Raw genomic sequence first — 18,561 nt, forward strand, 5'->3', positions numbered from 1 at the left:
TGTTAATTTGTGGAATTTCTTTCCTGTATTGTGACAAGGTAGGGGGGGTATACAGAAGATATTCCTATTGGTTAAAAGAACAAATACATATTATGGCATGAACAGATCAAAATGAAAGAAAAACCCTTGAATGAGTAGTTGTGTCCAAACTGTTGACTGGTACTTTACATGATGCGCTGATGATGAGAGAACTATTAGGTTACTGAACCATGCAGTTCTAACGATATGATCAGGCTAACTAACTACACACACAACACCACACCACACCACACCACACACACCAGACTGATCGTTAGCAATAGCGAGTCGGGCTAATTAACCTTTTCAAGAATGGATGCCATTCTTTCCAATAGGTTTACTTTGATATTTGTTTTCCAATAAAGGGGTGTAATCTTTATTCTCTCTCTAAAGTAGCAAGAGGGATGGCTTTGTACATTACTGTCACGCCACCAGAGAGTTCTCCTCCATGGCATCACCCAGCCAGCCTAATGATCAGAGACTAGATGTGATGTGCATTTGACCACCTATATAACTGATAAAGATGCTTCACTAGCATATTCCTCTCTGAGATAGTCGAACCTCCCGATCTCCCCTACTGTGTTACTGTGTAGGACTAATTTCCAATCTTTCCTCCTGTCCTCCTACAGCAGAGCAGACAGCCTTCAATTTACACTGTTTGTGTGTGTGTGTGTGTGTGTTTCTAGTTCCCTCCTTTCTCTCTCACGGTGAGAACAAGAGCAATTTTCTCCGTGGGAGATGGTGGTGCCTGCTTGGGCTCCAGGATATCAGGGCTAGATTAGGATGATGGATTACAGGGAACACTGGTAACTGCTCTCACTAACCCTACCTCCCATCACAGCACTATGGTACTGAGGCCTTAGACAACCTCCCTCCCACCAGCTCACTGAGAGGCTTGGTTTCAATACTCTGACGTGGTTTCCTCTCCTATCTTACAGTGTTTCCCAACTCCGGTCCTCCAGTACCCCCAACCGTACATCTTTTTGCCGTAGCCCTGGACAAACACACCTCATTCAACTTGTCAGGGACTTGATGATTAGTTGACAAATAGAATCCGGTGTGCTTGTCTGGGGCCGCAATGAAAACGTTGGGGCTACTCAAGCACCGGACTTGGGAAACACTGCTTTATGATATCGGGCTATTCGATTTCCATGATTGATTACAGGGATCTCTGGAAACTACTGTGGGGCTGGATTTCTACATTCTAAAGTTGCTTCCTCTCCTCCTCCTCCATTCCTTCATCTGCAGATATGGTAGGAACATTTACAGGGAGCAGTGGAAACTACTGCCACCCACTACGGCCCTGGGCCAATTATGGGGTTTCTCTCATCATGTCACATTAGGACAGTGGAATCTGATTCATTAGATTCACTTGATTTAGTTTCAAAGTGAATTTAACGCTAATCAAGTCAGTTTGACACTAAATGACATTGACAGGTGTCTGTGCGCTATTTTATGATCATTTTAGTGACTAAGATGTCCTGTTGTTCCAGTTTCACCGTTGCTTCATGCTCAGTCTCTGTTTGACTTTAATTAATAGGGCCCGGTTTGGAAGTGGAATTATATGACACTCTTCGATAACATATTATCAAGTCATTTTAATGAAGCTCCACTGATAGCATACATTTTAATGAACAACTGCATTGTATGTCATATATATATATATATATATATATATGTGTGTGTGTGTGTATAGTTGAAGTTGGATGTTTACATACACTTAGGTTGGAGTCATTAAAACTAGTTTTTCAACCACTCCACAAATGTCTTGTTAACAAGCTATAGTTTTGGCAAGTCGGTTAGGACATCTACTTTGTGCATGACACAAGTCATGCTTCCAGCAATTGTTTACAGACAGATTATTTCACTTATGATTCACTCTATCACAATTCCAGTGGGTCATACGTTTACATACACTGAGTTGACTTGGAAAATCCCAGAAAACAATGTCATGGCTTCAGAAGCTTCTGACAGGCTAATTGACATAATTTGAGTCAATTGGGGGTGTACCTGTGGATATATTTTAAGGCCTATGTTCAAACTCCGTGCCTCTTTGCTTGACATCATGGGGAAAAAAATGTAGACCTCCAGAAGTCTGGTTCATCCTTGGGAGCAATTTCCAAATGCCTGAAGGTACCACGTTCATCTGTACAAACAATAGTACACAAATAAAAACACCATGGGACCACGCAGCCGTCATACCGCTCAGGAAGGAGACGCGTTCTGTCTCCTAGAGATGAACGTACTTTGGTGCGAAAAGTGCAAATCAATCCCAGAACAACAGCAAAGGACCTTGTGAAGATGCTGGAGGAAACGGGTACAAAACAGTATCTATATCCACAGTAAAACGAGTCCTATATCGACATAACCTGAAAGGCTGCTCAACCAGGAAGAATCCATTTCTCCAAAACCACTATATAAAAGCCAGACTACGGTTTGCAACTGCACATAGGGACAAAGATTGTGCTTTTTGAAGAAATGCCCTCTGGTCTGATGAAACAAAAATATAACTGTTTGGCCATAATGACCATCATTATGTTTGGAGGAAAAAGGGGGAGGCTTGCAAGCCGAATAACACCATCCCAACCATAAAGCACGGGAGTGTAGGTGTTCCTTTTGTCCATGTGGGAAAGGGCAGTGTGGAGTGCGATTGAGATTGCGTCATCTGTGGATCTGTTGGGGCGGTATGCGAATTGGAGAGGGTCTAGGGTATCCTGAGGGTGCTGTTGATCTGAGTCATGACCAGCCTTTGAAAGCACTTCATGGCTACCAACATGAGTGCTACGGGGCGGTAGTCATTTAGGCAGGTGACCTTCGCTTCCTTGGGCACAGGCACTATGATGGTCTGCTTGAAACATGTAGGTATTACAGACTTGGTCAGGGAGAGGTTGAAAATATCAGTGAAGACACTTGCAGTTGGTCCGCACGTGCTTTGAGTACACGTCCTGGCCGTCTGGCCCTGCAGCATTGTGAATGTTGACCTGTTTTAAAGTCTTGCTCACATCGACTACAGAGAGCGTTATCACACAGTCGTTCAGAACAGCTGGTGCTCTTGTGCATGCTTCAGTGTTGCTTGCCTCGAAGCGAGCATAAAATACATCTAGCTCTTCTTGTAGGCTCGCGTCTCTGGGTAGCTAACGTCTAGGTTTCCGTTTGTAGACCCTAATATTTTTCAGATGCTAGATGCGGATGTTGCCTGTAATCCATGGCTTCTGGTTGGGATATTTACGCCCGGTCACTGTGGGTACGACGTTGTCGATGCACTTATTGATGAAGCCGGTGACTGATGTGGTGTACTCCTCAATGCCATTGTATGATTCCCGGAACATATTCCAGTCTGTGCTAGCAAAACAGTACTGTAGAGTAGCATCCACATCATCTGACCACTTCCGTATTGAGCGAGTCACAGATACTTCCTGCTTTAGTTTATGCTTATAAGCAGATTTGCAGATGGTCAGATATGCGAAATGGAGGGTGGGGGAGGGCTTTGTATGTATCTCTGTGTGTGGAGTAAAGGTGGCCTTGAGGTTTTTTTCCTCTGGTTGCACATGTGACATACTGGTAACTATTTTGTAAAACTGATGTAAGTTTGCCTGCATTAAAGTCCCCGGTCACTAGGAGAGACGCTTCTGGATGAGCATTTTCTTGTTCGCTTATGGCCTTTTTGAGTTGGTTAAGTGCGTTATTAGTGCCAGCATCAGTCTGTGGTTGTAAATAGACGGCTATGAATAATATAGATGAAAACTCTCTTGGTACATAGTGTGGTCTTCAGCTTATCATAAGGTACTCTACCTCAGGCGGGCAATAGTGTACCTTGAGGCTTTTTAAATATTAGGCATCGCTCACCAGCTATTATTGACAAATAGACACACACCCCCGCCCCTCGTCTTACCAGACATTTACATTACATTTACATTTAAGTCATTTAGCAGACGCTCTTATCCAGAGCGACTTACAAATTGGTGCATTCACCTTATGACATCGAGTGGAACAGTCACTTTACAATAGTGCATCTAAATCTTAAAGGGGGGGTGAGAGGGATACTTATCCTATCCTAGGTATTCCTTAAAGAGGTGGGGTTTCAGGTGTCTCCGGAAGGTGGTGATTGACTCCACTGTCCTGGCGTCGTGAGGGAGTTTGTTCCACCATTGGGGGGCCAGAGCAGCGAACAGTTTTGACTGGGCTGAGCGGGAGCTGTACTTCCTCAGTGGTAGGGAGGCGAGCAGGCCAGAGGTGGATGAACGCAGTGCCCTTGTTTGGGTGTAGGGCCTGATCAGAGCCTGGGGGTACTGAGGTGCCGTTCCCCTCACAGCTCCGTAGGCAAGCACCATGGTCTTGTAGCGGATGCGAGCTTCAACTGGAAGCCAGTGGAGAGAACGGAGGAGCGGGGTGACGTGAGAGAACTTGGGAAGGTTGAACACCAGACGGGCTGCGGCGTTCTGGATGAGTTGAAGGGGTTTAATGGCACAGGCAGGGAGCCCAGCCAACAGCGAGTTGCAGTAATCCAGACCGGAGATGACAAGTGCCTGGATTAGGACCTGCGCCGCTTCCTGTGTGAGGCAGGGTCGTACTCTGCGGATGTTGTAGAGCATGAACCTACAGGAACGGGCCACCGCCTTGATGTTGGTTGAGAATGACAGGGTGTTGTCCAGGATCACGCCAAGGTTCTTAGCGCTCTGGGAGGAGGACACAATGGAGTTGTCAACCGTGATGGCGAGATCATGGAATGGGCAGTCCTTCCCCGGGAGGAAGAGCAGCTCTGTCTTGCCGAGGTTCAGCTTGAGGTGGTGATCCGTCATCCACACTGATATGTCTGCCAGACATGCAGAGATGCAATTCGCCACCTGGTCATCAGAAGGGGGAAAGGAGAAGATTAATTGTGTGTCGTCTGCATAGCAATGATAGGAGAGACCATGTGAGGTTATGACAGAGCCAAGTGACTTGGTGTATAGCGAGAATAGGAGAGGGCCTAGAACAGAGCCCTGGGGGACACCAGTGGTGAGAGCGCGTGGTGAGGAGACAGATTCTCGCCACGCCACCTGGTAGGAGCGACCTGTCAGGTAGGATGCAATCCAAGCGTGGGCCGCGCCGGAGATGCCCAACTCGGAGAGGGTGGAGAGCAGGATCTGATGGTTCACAGTATCGAAGGCAGCCGATAGATCTAGAAGGATGAGAGCAGAGGAGAGAGAGTTAGCTTTAGCAGTGCGGAGCGCCTCCGTGATACAGAGGAGAGCAGTCTCAGTTGAATGACTAGTCTTGAAACCTGACTGATTTGGATCAAGAAGGTCATTCAGAGAGAGATAGCGGGAGAGCTGGCCAAGGACGGCACGTTCAAGAGTTTTGGAGAGAAAAGAAAGAAGGGATACTGGTCTGTAATTGTTGACATCGGAGGGATCGAGTGTAGGTTTTTTCAGAAGGGGTGCAACTCTCGCTCTCTTGAAGACGGAAGGGACGTAGCCAGCGGTCAGGGATGAGTTGATGAGCGAGGTGAGGTAAGGGAGAAGGTCTCCGGAAATGGTCTGGAGAAGAGAGGAGGGGATAGGGTCAAGCGGGCAGGTTGTTGGGCGGCCGGCCGTCACAAGACGCGAGATTTCATCTGGAGAGAGAGGGGAGAAAGAGGTCAGAGCACAGGGTAGGGCAGTGTGAGCAGAACCAGCGGTGTCGTTTGACTTAGCAAACGAGGATCGGATGTCGTCGACCTTCTTTTCAAAATGGTTGACGTATCTTGTCTGTTCTGCCGGTGCATGTAATATCCCGCCAGCTATATTATCCGTGTTGTCATTCAGCCACGACTCGGTGAAACATAAGATATTACAGTTTTTAGTGTCCCGTTGGTAGGATAATCTTAATTGTAACGTATACATTTTATTTTCCAATGATTGCACGTTAGTCAGTAAAACGGATGGTAGTGGGAGTTTACTCACTCGCGTACGGTTTCTCAGAAGGCGCAAATGACGGGGATTTGGCCCTGTTCCCGGGAAAGCAGTATATCCTTCTCGTCGGACTTGTTAAAGGAAAAAGGTTCTTCCAGTTCGAGGTGAGTCATGACTGTTCTGATGTCCAGAAGTAATTTTTGGTCATAAGAGATGGCACCATCAACATTATTCACAAAATAAGTTAAAATATAAGTTAAAAACAATGCAAAAAAAAAACAAAACAAATTAGCACAGTTGGTTAGGAGCATGTAAAATGTTAGCTATCCTCTTCGGCGCCATTTTACCACGACACAACTGATTGACTCAAATACATTAAGAAGGAAAGAAATTCCACAAATGAACTTTTAACAAGGCACACCTGTTAATTGAAATGCATTCCAGGTGTCTATCTCACGAAGCTGGTTGAGAGAATGCCAAGAGTGTGCAAAGGGTGGCTACTTTGAAGAATCTCAAATATAGTTTGATTTAACAGTCTTTTGGTTACTACGTGATTCAGCTCCACTCATCCCCTCCCATCTATCTCTGAACAGCATCCAGTTTTGATTTCTATTTGCCATATATTTTTCAACTGTGCTGTGATGTTTCACAAAAGTTCTGAACCTTTCTATTCTCATAGATTCTACAGATTGTAAATTAAAGATACAATTTTTGCTAAGAGTATTATTATATTATTGATCGATTGACTATGAATTTTCAAATCACCCAGCAGTGCAATTTGCAGAGTTTGCTCCAGGTAAGTGTTGCAATTCTTCAGTCATTCCTGAAACTGTGACCAAAAACAAGCTACATATGGGCAGTACCAAAACAAATGATCTAATGACTCTGTCTCTTCGCAGCAAAATCTGCAGAGCTGGGATGGTTGTACCCCCCATTTATATAACATTCTATTGGTTGCAAGGATTTTGTATTATAATTTTATTGAATAATCAAGTATAGTCACTATTAGTTTTATGAATTATACTCAATGGTAACCTGATTTAACACGTCATTTCGCTGACTGATCTGTTGTCCTCTGTCCTGTCCAGGGTTTGCTTGACGTCGGGCGTGGAGTTTGAGGCCCTGCCTGCTGCCCTGTCTCTCCCTGCGGAGTCTGGGCTCTACCCCGTCACCCTGGTGGGGGTCCCACGCACCGCAGGCAACATCAACGTCAACGGTGAGTCTAGCACAACTTTACCCTTACAAATGAACACTGCTTACACAGGAAAGAGTATCATTGAAATGGAGATGGCTTCCTCCCTGACAACTTACTTTTACTAAATACAAAGATTGGTTATTAATGGGCGTTCTTTTGATTAAACTATCAGTCATTTTGGGACAAATCATGTGCAGATTTTTCACTAAAATGTAAAAGCATTGATGTGTGCCGTGTCGACCGGCAGACAAGACCCCATGTTCTCTGCCTCCATTCTGAAACCGGTTACACGAGGACAAAGAGACATCAGTTCATCTCAGCTTTGTTAACCTCAGTAGCTTGTGATATTAGGGTAGCTTTAATTCCTATGATCTACATAGTCATTGAGTCTTAATCTTGCACCACAGTAATTGCCTGTCATTTTGTCCCCATGGTTAAGACAAGTGACTTGATGGGGTGGGGGTTAATTGTGTGTGTGGGGTTAATAGAGGAGGGTCTCAGGTTGTGTTGTAAACCTTTCTGATGTCACAGCAGGAGCCCCAACTATAGACTCACAGCTCTGTTTGTCCCATTTATATTACATGAATAGGTGAGACTGTTTTCAACAGAGGATGATTGGGTAGAAATCCTTTATAAGTCTGTTCTCAATGTCACCCTTCGTAGAATGGAGACAAGTTATTGCAGTGCTTGTTAGTCCTTGGTTTTTTAGGGCACTGACTTTTACCTCTCCTTTTCCCTACTGTCTGTAGGCTACCACACATCAGTGTTTGGTGTGACCAGTGACTGTCTCCTGGACGGTCTACCCAGTGTGAGGACCAGTGGCTGTGTGGTGGAGGTCATTCCATCACTACCCCGTCTCCAGCTCAGCACCTCTCTACCACGGTGAGACACCCTCCTCCCTAACTCCTAAAAACTGCACCCGATGGAGCATCCAGCTAGGGAGCGGTAGGTACTCACTTTGCTCAGTCAGAGCCACTTTAAAATGAGTGACTGGGAGTGGGGTTTCTGGACCAAAAACACAACAAGCTCCCAACCGCATCTTGATACTTTTAGTTGGTGATAATTCACAGCCGCGGTCCCTAGACAGGCCGTTCTCTTCACGAGCTCTTTTCTGCAAGACAGTCGTCCTACTTTTAAATGACCCACTGATACCTAAGAGGAACAGCTATGGAACCTGCTGGGACCTCTGTAATGACTAAGAACTTAAGTCATCGTTTATACCTTGATGATTTGTAAGTCGCTCTGGATAAGAGCGTCTGCTAAATGACTTAAATGTAATGTAAATGATGATTACAGGTTCTGTATCTTAGTAGTGAGAGAATGTTGAATAGATAGATATGCTTTCTCTTCAGCCTCGTCGCTTGCTGCTGGACACATTACAAAAGACATCATTCAGAATAGGACCTTGCCGTGCTCATCCCAATCGTACTCTTTAGCTGTAATCTATCTCTCTCTCTCTCCATCCTCTTCCTTTTGTACCTCTTTCTTTCACTTCTGGTTCCCCTACCCAATAGCCAGGGCCGTGAATATGTGTGTTTCTTTATTTGTGTGTGTGAGTGCTTGCGCTCACGCTCAAGATAGCATCGTGTGTGTGTGTGTGTGTGGTGTGTGTGTGTGTGTGTGTGTGTGTGTGTGTGTGTGTGTGTGTGTGTGTGTGTGTGTGTGTGTGTGTGTGTGTGTGTGTGTGTGTGTGTAGATTTGCATGCAGTGCAGTGGCCAACATCAAGACTCAAAGAGTCAGACCCCCTGTGGAGCAGTGTGTCTAGACACACTGCTCCACAGTAATGAGTGACTTCTCATTACTGCTGATCACTTATTAACCATCATTTATTCACATGACTTTCATCAAATATTTTGGCTGCTGTGTATATTACTACATTTGTTTTATTTGATTATTATTTATTCCAAATCATCTCTACAGAGCTGCTGCCAATACCGTCTGACAAAATCACTGTTTGGTAGTTCTTCAAAGTAAATAAGGCTTTAATGACCGCTGAATACCAAACTATGATCATGTATTTTCAGGTAGAGATATCTCACGAAGCAACAATATTGTCCTGTTGGAAACTACAACTCCCTACTACATCGCATAGTTCTGGCTTAATCCAAATATCTCTAGAGAAACTGTGCATTGAGCTCACCAAAAAAACAGATTTAAATAGAATTTAAATAATTGAAACGATGTCGGTCAATTAGTTGTTTAGAAAATGAAAATGAACCAACATTTCGGTTAATCCCTCAGCGCTGTCTGAAGACATGTCTTAACCCTCACCCTCCTGTATCCCCCTCCAGGTCAGCCCACCCCCTCCGGCCCTCTAAAGAGGAGTTGTCCAGCAGTGTGTCTGTCCAGCTCTTTAATGGAGAGATCCAGCAGCTGACCATCACTCTGGAGAACATTGGCTCTGAAGACCTGAAGACACTGGAGGTCACCTCCAAGACCTGCAATACTAAAGGTCAGGGTTCACACACACACACACACACACACACACACACACACACACACACACACACACACACACACACACACACACACACACACACACACACACACACACACACACACACACACACACACACACACACACACACACACACACACACACACACACACACACACACACACACACACACACACACACACACAGTGTACAAAACATTAGGAACACCTGCTCTTTCCATGACATAGACTGACCAGGTGAATGCTATGATCTCTTATTGATGTCACTTGTTAAATGACTTGTTAAAAATCTGTAAACAATTGTTGGAAGAATGACTTGTGTCATGCACAAAGTAGATGTCCTAACCGACTTGCCAAAACTTTAGTTTGTTAACAAGAAATCTGTGGAGTGGTTGAAACACGAGATGAGAGGGATACTTATCCTATCCTAGTATATGTAAACTTCTGACTTCAACTGTATGTTGAAGTGGGTGGGGCTTAAGCTGCATCCCTTTCTCACCCCAAGGCCCTGTCTAAAGAAATGTGTGTTTTTTGTCTGCATGGATTTTATAATGTTGTATGTTTTACCCCCAACACCACTTTCCATCAATTTGTATAGCAGACCCTCATGCCAAATTGAGTCGAAGGCTTTTTTGAAATCAACAAAGCATGAGAAGACTTTGCCTTTGTTTTGGTTTGTTTAGTTGTCAATTAGGGTGTGCAGGGTGAATAAGTTGTCTGTCGTAAGATAATTTGGTAAAAAGCCAATTTGACATTTGCTCAGTACATTGTTTTCACTGAGGAAATGTACGAGTCTGCTGTTAATGATAATGCAGAGGATTTTCCCAAGGTTGCTGTTGATGCATATCCCACAGTAGTTATTGGGGTCAAATTTGTCTCCACTTTTGTGGATCAGTCTGATTGGGGTGATCAGTCCTTGATTCCAAATATTGGGTGAAGATGCCAGAGCTAAGGATGATGTTAGAGTTTATGTATTGCCAATTGGAATTTGTTGTCTGTATATTTGATAATTTCATCGAGGATACCATCAACACCACAGGCCTTTTTGGGTTGGAGATTTTTTTATTTTGTCCTGTAGCTCGTTCAAGGTAATTGGGTTATGGTAGTTTTTAAAAGTAGATTTCTAAGATTTGTATTTGATCATATGTTTTTGCTGTTAGTTCTTTGATATAGGGCCAAAAGGAATAAAGGAGTGGTTTACCCAGACATCTCCAGACATCTCCAGACATCTCCAGACATCTCCAGACATCTCCATACATCTCCATACATCTCCATACATCTCCATACATCTCCAGACATCTCCAGACATCTCCAGACATCTCCAGACATCTCCATTTTGGAAAGATAATGATTTGTTGTTGTTTGTTTAGTGTTTTCCAATTTTCCCATAAGTGGTTAGTCTCTGGATTCTTCATTTACATTGAGCTGATTTCTGACGTGCTGTTCTGTTTCCATGGCATTTCTGTATTGTTTTAGTGATTCACCATAGGGAAGGCGTAGACTCAGGTTTTCCGTGTCTCTGTGTTTTTGGTTGGACAGGTTTCCCAATTTCTGTCTTAGATTTTTACGTTCTTCATTGTTTTTGTCAAGTATACTGTTTAGGTTTTCTAATGCCAAGTTTACACCTTCACTGTTACAGTGGAATGTTTTGTTCAGGAAGTTGTCTAAAAGGGTTTGAATTTGTTGTTGCCTAATTGTTTTCTGGTAGGTTTCCAAACTACATTCCTTCCATAGCATGTATTAATATTACTCAATTCCTTTGGCTTTGATGCCTCATGATTGAGTATTGCTCTGTTCAAGCAGACTGTGATTTTGCTATGGTCTGATAGGGTTGTCAGTGGGCTGACTGTGAACGCTCTGAGAGACTCTGGGTTGAGGTCAGTGATAAAGTAGTCTTCAGTACAAATGCCAAGAGATGAGCTATAGGTGTACCTACCATAGGAGTACCTTTGAAGCCTACTATTGACTATATACATACCCAGTGTGCGACAGAGCTGCAGGGGTTGTGCTTTTGTTGGTTATGTTGTCATAGTTGGGCATATGGGGGAGGGAATGCTGTCACATCCAGGCAGGTGTCTCTCTCTCTCTGTGTATCTCTCTCTGTGTATCTCTCTCTTTCTGTGTGTATCTCTCTCTCTCTGTACCGCTCTCTCTGTACCGCTCTCTCTGTACCTCTCTCTCTGTACCTCTCTCTCTGTACCTCTCTCTCTGTACCTCTCTCTCTCTGTACCTCTCTCTCTCTGTACCGCTCTCTCTCTCTGTACCGCTCTCTCTCTCTGTACCTCTCTCTCTCTCTGTACCTCTCTCTCTCTGTACCTCTCTCTCTCTGTACCTCTCTCTCTCTGTACCTCTCTCTCTGTACCTCTCTCTCTCTGTACCTCTCTCTCTCTGTACCTCTCTCTCTCTGTACCTCTCTCTCTCTGTACCTCTCTCTCTCTCTGTACCTCTCTCTCTCTCTGTACCTCTCTCTCTCTCTGTACCTCTCTCTCTCTCTGTACCGCTCTCTCTCTCTGTACCGCTCTCTCTGTACCTCTCTCTCTCTGTACCTCTCTCTCTCTGTACCGCTCTCTCTCTCTGTACCTCTCTCTCTCTCTCTGTACCTCTCTCTCTCTCTGTACCGCTCTCTCTCTCTGTACCGCTCTCTCTCTCTGTACCGCTCTCTCTCTCTGTACCGCTCTCTCTCTCTGTACCGCTCTCTCTCTCTGTACCGCTCTCTCTCTCTGTACCGCTCTCTCTCTCTGTTACCTCTCTCTCTCTGTACCTCTCTCTCCCTCTCTCTCTCTCTCTCTGTACCTCTCTCTCTCTGTACCTCTCTCTCTCTCTGTACCGCTCTCTCTCTCTGTACCGCTCTCTCTCTCTGTACCGCTCTCTCTCTCTGTACCGCTCTCTCTCTCTCTCTCTGTACCTCTCTCTCTCTCTCTGTACCTCTCTCTCTCTCTGTACCTCTCTCTCTCTGTACCGCTCTCTCTGTACCTCTCGCTCTCTCTGTACCTCTCGCTCTCTCTGTACCTCTCGCTCTCTCTGTACCTCTCTCTCTCTCTCTCTGTACCTCTCTCTCTCTATCTGTACCTCTCTCTCTCTGTACCTCTCTCTCTCTCTCTGTACCTCTCTCTCTCTCTCTCTCTCTCTGTACCTCTCTCTCTCTCTCTCTCTCTCTCTCTCTCTCTCTCTCTCTGTACCTCTCTCTCTCTCTCTCTCTCTCTCTCTCTCTCTCTCTCTGTACCTCTCTCTCTCTCTGTACTTCTCTCTCTCTGTACCTCTCTCTCTCTGTACCCCTCTCTCTCTGTACCCCTCTCTCTCTCTCTCTGTACCTCTCTCTCTCTCTCTCTGTACCTCTCTCTCTCTCTGTACCTCTCTCTCTCTCTCTCTCTCTCTGTACCTCTCTCTCTCTCTCTCTGTACCTCTCTCTCTCTGTACCTCTCTCTCTCTCTCTGTACCTCTCTCTCTCTCTCTCTGTACCTCTCTCTCTCTCTCTCTGTACCTCTCGCTCTCTCTGTACCTCTCTCTCTCTCTGTACCTCTCTCTCTCTCTGTACCTCTCTCTCTCTCTCTGTACCGCTCTCTCTCTTTACCTCGCTCTCTCTCTGTACCGCTCTCTCTCTGTACCGCTCTCTCTCTCTGTACCGCTCTCTCTCTGTACCGCTCTCTCTCTGTACCTCGCTCTCTCTCTGTACCTCGCTCTCTCTCTGTACCTCGCTCTCTCTGTACCTCGCTCTCTCTCTGTACCTCTCTCTCTCTCTGTACCTCGCTCTCTCTGTACCTCTCTCTCTCTGTACCGCTCTTTCTCTGTACCGCTCTCTCTCTGTACCGCTCCCTCTCTGTACCGCTCTCCCTCTGTACCGCTCTCCCTCTGTACCGCTCTCCCTCTGTACCGCTCTCCCTCTCTGTACCGCTCTCCCTCTCTGTACCTCTCTCTCTCTCTGTACCTCTCTCTCTCTCTGTACCGCTCTCTCTCTCTGTACCGCTCTCTCTCTGTACCGCTCTCTCTCTCTGTACCGCTCTCTCTCTCTGTACCGCTCTCTCTCTGTACCGCTCTCTCTCTCTGTACCGCTCTCTCTCTCTGTACCGCTCTCTCTCTCTGCACCGCTCTCTCTCTCTGTACCGCTCTCTCTCTCTGTACCGCTCTCTCTCTCTGTACCGCTCTCTCTCTCTGTACCTCTCTCTCTCTCTGTACCTCTCTCTCTCTCTGTACCTCTCTCTCTCTCTGTACCTCTCTCTCTCTGTACCTCTCTCTCTCTGTACCTCTCTCTCTCTCTGTACCTCTCTCTCTCTCTGTACCTCTCTCTCTCTCTGTACCTCTCTCTCTCTCTGTACCTCTCTCTCTCTCTGTACCTCTCTCTCTCTCTGTACCGCTCTCTCTCTCTGTACCGCTCTCTCTCTGTACCGCTCTCTCTCTGTACCGCTCTCTCTCTCTCTGTACCGCTCTCTCTCTCTCTGTACCGCTCTCTCTCTCTCTGTACCGCTCTCTCTCTCTCTGTACCGCTCTCTCTCTCTCTGTACCGCTCTCTCTCTCTCTGTACCGCTCTCTCTCTCTCTGTACCGCTCTCTCTCTCTCTGTACCGCTCTCTCTCTCTGTACCTCTCTCTCTCTCTGTACCTCTCTCTCTCTGTTACCTCTCTCTCTCTGTACCTCTCTCTCCCTCTCTCTCTCTCCCTCTCTCTCTCTCTCTCTGTACCTCTCTCTCTCTCTCTGTACCTCTCTCTCTCTCTCTGTACCTCTCTCTCTCTGTACCTCTCTCTCTCTGTACCTCTCTCTCTGTACCTCTCTCTCTCTGTACCGCTCTCTCTGTACCTCTCGCTCTCTCTGTACCTCTCGCTCTCTCTTTACCTCTCGCTCTCTCTGTACCTCTCTCTCTCTCTGTACCTCTCTCTCTCTCTCTCTCTGTACCTCTCTCTCTCTGTACCGCTCTCTCTATCTGTACCTCTCTCTCTCTCTGTACCTCTCTCTCTCTCTCTGTACCTCTCTCTCTCTCTCTGTACCTCTCTCTCTCTCTGTACCTCTCTCTCTCTCTCTCTGTACCTCTCTCTCTCTCTCTCTGTACCTCTCTCTCTCTGTACCTCTCTCTCTCTGTACCTCTCTCTCTCTGTACCTCTCTCTCCCTCTCTCTCTCTCTCTCTCTCTGTGTACCTCTCTCTCTCTCTCTGTACCTCTCTCTCTCTCTCTGTACCTCTCTCTCTCTGTACCTCTCTCTCTCTGTACCTCTCTCTCTCTGTACCTCGCTCTCTCTGTACCTCTCGCTCTCTCTGTACCTCTCGCTCTCTCTGTACCTCTCGCTCTCTCTGTACCTCTCGCTCTCTCTGTACCTCTCTCTCTCTCTGTACCTCTCTCTCTCTCTCTGTACCTCTCTCTCTCTCTCTGTACCTCTCTCTCTCTGTACCGCTCTCTCTATCTGTACCTCTCTCTCTCTCTGTACCTCTCTCTCTCTCTCTGTACCTCTCTCTCTCTCTGTACCTCTCTCTCTCTCTCTCTGTACCTCTCTCTCTCTCTCTCTGTACCTCTCTCTCTCTCTCTCTGTACCTCTCTCTCTCTCTCTGTACCTCTCTCTCTCTCTCTGTACCGCTCTCTCTCTGTACCGCTCTCTCTCTGTACCTCTCTCTCTCTCTGTACCGCTCTCTCTCTGTACCGCTCTCTCTCTGTACCGCTCTCTCTCTGTACCTCGCTCTCTCTCTGTACCTCGCTCTCTCTCTGTACCTCGCTCTCTCTCTGTACCTCGCTCTCTCTCTGTACCTCGCTCTCTCTCTGTACCTCGCTCTCTCTCTGTACCTCGCTCTCTCTCTGTACCTCTCTCTCTCTCTGTACCTCTCTCTCTCTGTACCTCTCTCTCTCTGTACCTCTCTCTCTCTGTACCGCTCTCTCTCTGTACCGCTCCCTCTCTGTACCGCTCTCCCTCTGTACCGCTCTCCCTCTGTACCGCTCTCCCTCTCTGTACCTCTCTCTCTCTCTGTACCTCTCTCTCTCTCTGTACCTCTCTCTCTCTGTACCTCTCTCTCTCTGTACCTCTCTCTCTCTGTACCTCTCTCTCTCTGTACCTCTCTCTCTCTGTACCTCTCTCTCTTTGTACCTCTCTCTCTCTGTACCGCTCTCTCTCTGTACCTCTCTCTCTCTGTACCTCTCTCTCTCTGTACCGCTCTCTCTCTGTACCTCTCTCTCTCTGTACCGCTCTCTCTCTGTACCGCTCCCTCTCTGTACCGCTCTCCCTCTGTACCGCTCTCCCTCTCTGTACCGCTCTCCCTCTCTGTACCTCTCTCTCTCTCTGTACCTCTCTCTCTCTGTACCTCTCTCTCTCTGTACCTCTCTCTCTCTGTACCTCTCTCTCTCTGTACCTCTCTCTCTCTGTACCTCTCTCTCTCTGTACCTCTCTCTCTGTACCTCTCTCTCTGTACCTCTCTCTCTCTGTACCGCTCTCTCTCTGTACCGCTCTCTCTCTGTACCGCTCTCTCTGTACCCCTCTCTCTGTACCCCTCTCTCTGTACCCCTCTCTCTCTGTACCGCTCTCTCTCTGTACCGCTCTCTCTGTACCTCTATCTCTGTACCGCTCTCTCTGTACCGCTCTCTCTCTGTACCGCTCTCTCTGTACCCCTCTCTCTCTGTACCGCTCTCTCTGTACCTCTCTCTCTCTCTGTACCTCTCTCTCTCTGTACCTCTCTCTCTCTGTACCTCTCTCTCTCTGTACCTCTCTCTCTCTGTACCTCTCTCTCTCTGTACCGCTCTCTCTCTGTACCTCTCTCTCTCTGTACCTCTCTCTCTCTGTACCGCTCTCTCTCTGTACCTCTCTCTCTCTGTACCGCTCTCTCTCTGTACCGCTCCCTCTCTGTACCGCTCTCCCTCTGTACCGCTCTCCCTCTCTGTACCTCTCTCTCTCTCTGTACCTCTCTCTCTCTCTGTACCTCTCTCTCTCTGTACCTCTCTCTCTCTGTACCTCTCTCTCTCTGTACCTCTCTCTCTCTGTACCTCTCTCTCTCTGTACCTCTCTCTCTCTGTACCTCTCTCTCTCTGTACCGCTCTCTCTCTGTACCGCTCTCTCTCTGTACCGCTCTCTCTGTACCCCTCTCTCTGTACCTCTATCTCTGTACCGCTCTCTCTCTGTACCGCTCTCTCTGTACCCCTCTCTCTCTGTACCTCTCTCTCTCTGTACCTCTCTCTCTGTACCGCTCTCTCTGTACCGCTCTCTCTCTGTACCGCTCTCTCTGTACCTCTCTCTCTGTACCGCTCTCTCTGTACCGCTCTCTCTCTGTACCGCTCTCTCTGTACCGCTCTCTCTCTGTACCGCTCTCTCTGTACCGCTCTCTCTCTGTACCTCTCTCTCTGTACCGCTCTCTCTGTACCTCTCTCTCTGTACCGCTCTCTCTCTGTACCGCTCTCTCTCTGTACCGCTCTCTCTGTACCTCTCTCTCTGTACCGCTCTCTCTGTACCGCTCTCTCTCTGTACCGCTCTCTCTCTGTACCGCTCTCTCTCTGTACCGCTCTCTCTCTGTACCGCTCTCTCTCTGTACCGCTCTCTCTGTACCTCTATCTCTGTACCGCTCTCTTTCTCTGTCCTTTTCTCACATATATCCAGTTGACATCTGCAATATGTTCTGACAAAACAGTGTACATCAACAGTTGTCACGTAGTTTGCTGATGTCGCTGAGGATCCGCCTTAACTACAAGATTTACTTTTGAGTGGTAAAACTGTAGTCTACCTGTGGTCCAGGGTTTGAATTGAAAGGACCCACCCGCTCTGTCAGAGCTGTGGTTTACCAGTGGGCTTGTAGAGGGCTGCAATTCGACACGCACACACCTTTCCTTCTGAAGTTGCCTAGGAAACTGATGTGATTAGCAAAATGGCTGTGGTAGAAGTGGGAATGTGGAGTGGCTTGCCAGTACTGTGCTGATGTAGTACCTTACCAGCCTACCTACACACACACTCCTGTCCTTATTTCAACTGCAGCGATTACATGGCTGTACCACTGACTGCATGATTGTAATGCCTCCTCTGTTTAGACAGGGCTGTGGGAAGCAATCTGTCTTATGTGGAGAGAGTCCTCTGCTATTTTTTGAGTTTGATTTTAACATACAGTGCAGTCCTCACATTTTCAGCTTTCAGTTGAAGTCCTGGCTGTGAACTTATCTTGAACGTATCATGGTGTTTCCTTGTGTTTGTGAATCACATTGAAAGAGTCACTTCTCTCGAACCAAATGGGAAAGAATATTCAGTACACTACTCACCATAGAGTTGGCTGCGGTCTTATACTAACAAGTAGTGTTGATGTATTGGTTTGAAAGGGATCCAACCAGATATATTCTCAATGTATTAACCGTTTCTTAAAAGGCAATTTGTTATAACGCAACATTCTGCGGCATCGTCACGCCTTGGAGGCTAAAAGCATGAAGGATTATGACAAACCAAATCACTGTTGTCCAGAACTGCTAGCTGCACATCAACGTTAGAAAGAATGTTTGACACTTTCTTTGTCAGCTTGGGTGAAAAGCCAAGAGGCTTTTAAACGGATGATTGATTGTGTGTTCACTGTTCTCTCTGGAAGCAGAAACTCTCTGGATATGATGAAATTACAGAATTAACAAGTCTGTGTCCCAAATGGCACCCTGTTCCCTTTATAGTGCACAACCTTTGACCAGTAGTGCACAATATAGGGAATAGTGTGCCATGTCAGACACAGACAAAAGTTGGAGTAGCGTAAGTGGAGGAAAGGAGCATCATCTAATTTTCTTATTACTTCTAGTCATTAAGAAGCTCTGTGGTTTATTTCCCCAGAGGGGTTTAGTTTGGCACAGATCCTGGAACAGGTTTCCTTTTGAGAGTTTGGCCATATATCATGCATGCAGCAGGAACAGATTTCATCTGATTTAGATGAGATTCCTTAACTTTGGTCCGGGCGGATTGGATGGTTTTATGTCCTGGAGATGTTTGGATGTCCCTCTTGACATGCCATTTGGTATTGAATGATTTCTAAAGCATGTGTAGGCTTCCTGAAATGTCCCGAAGAGGCCTTACGCTGCCTTCAGGAAGTATTCACA

General features: G+C 46.6%; 1 protein-coding gene across 1 annotated transcript in view; it reads left to right on the forward strand.

Annotated features, from left to right (window-relative positions):
- LOC124044351 (trafficking protein particle complex subunit 9-like) overlaps nucleotides 1–18,561 on the forward strand; it is a 393,465-nt gene that overhangs the window by 127,434 nt on the left and 247,470 nt on the right. Inside the window, exons 16-18 of the mRNA XM_046364005.1 lie at nucleotides 6,980–7,107; nucleotides 7,836–7,968; nucleotides 9,379–9,539. Coding sequence (XP_046219961.1) covers nucleotides 6,980–7,107; nucleotides 7,836–7,968; nucleotides 9,379–9,539 — 422 coding nt within the window. The remainder of the gene's footprint in view (nucleotides 1–6,979; nucleotides 7,108–7,835; nucleotides 7,969–9,378; nucleotides 9,540–18,561) is intronic.

Source organism: Oncorhynchus gorbuscha, linkage group LG09, assembly GCF_021184085.1.
Source record: "Oncorhynchus gorbuscha isolate QuinsamMale2020 ecotype Even-year linkage group LG09, OgorEven_v1.0, whole genome shotgun sequence".
NCBI lineage: Eukaryota > Metazoa > Chordata > Actinopteri > Salmoniformes > Salmonidae > Oncorhynchus > Oncorhynchus gorbuscha.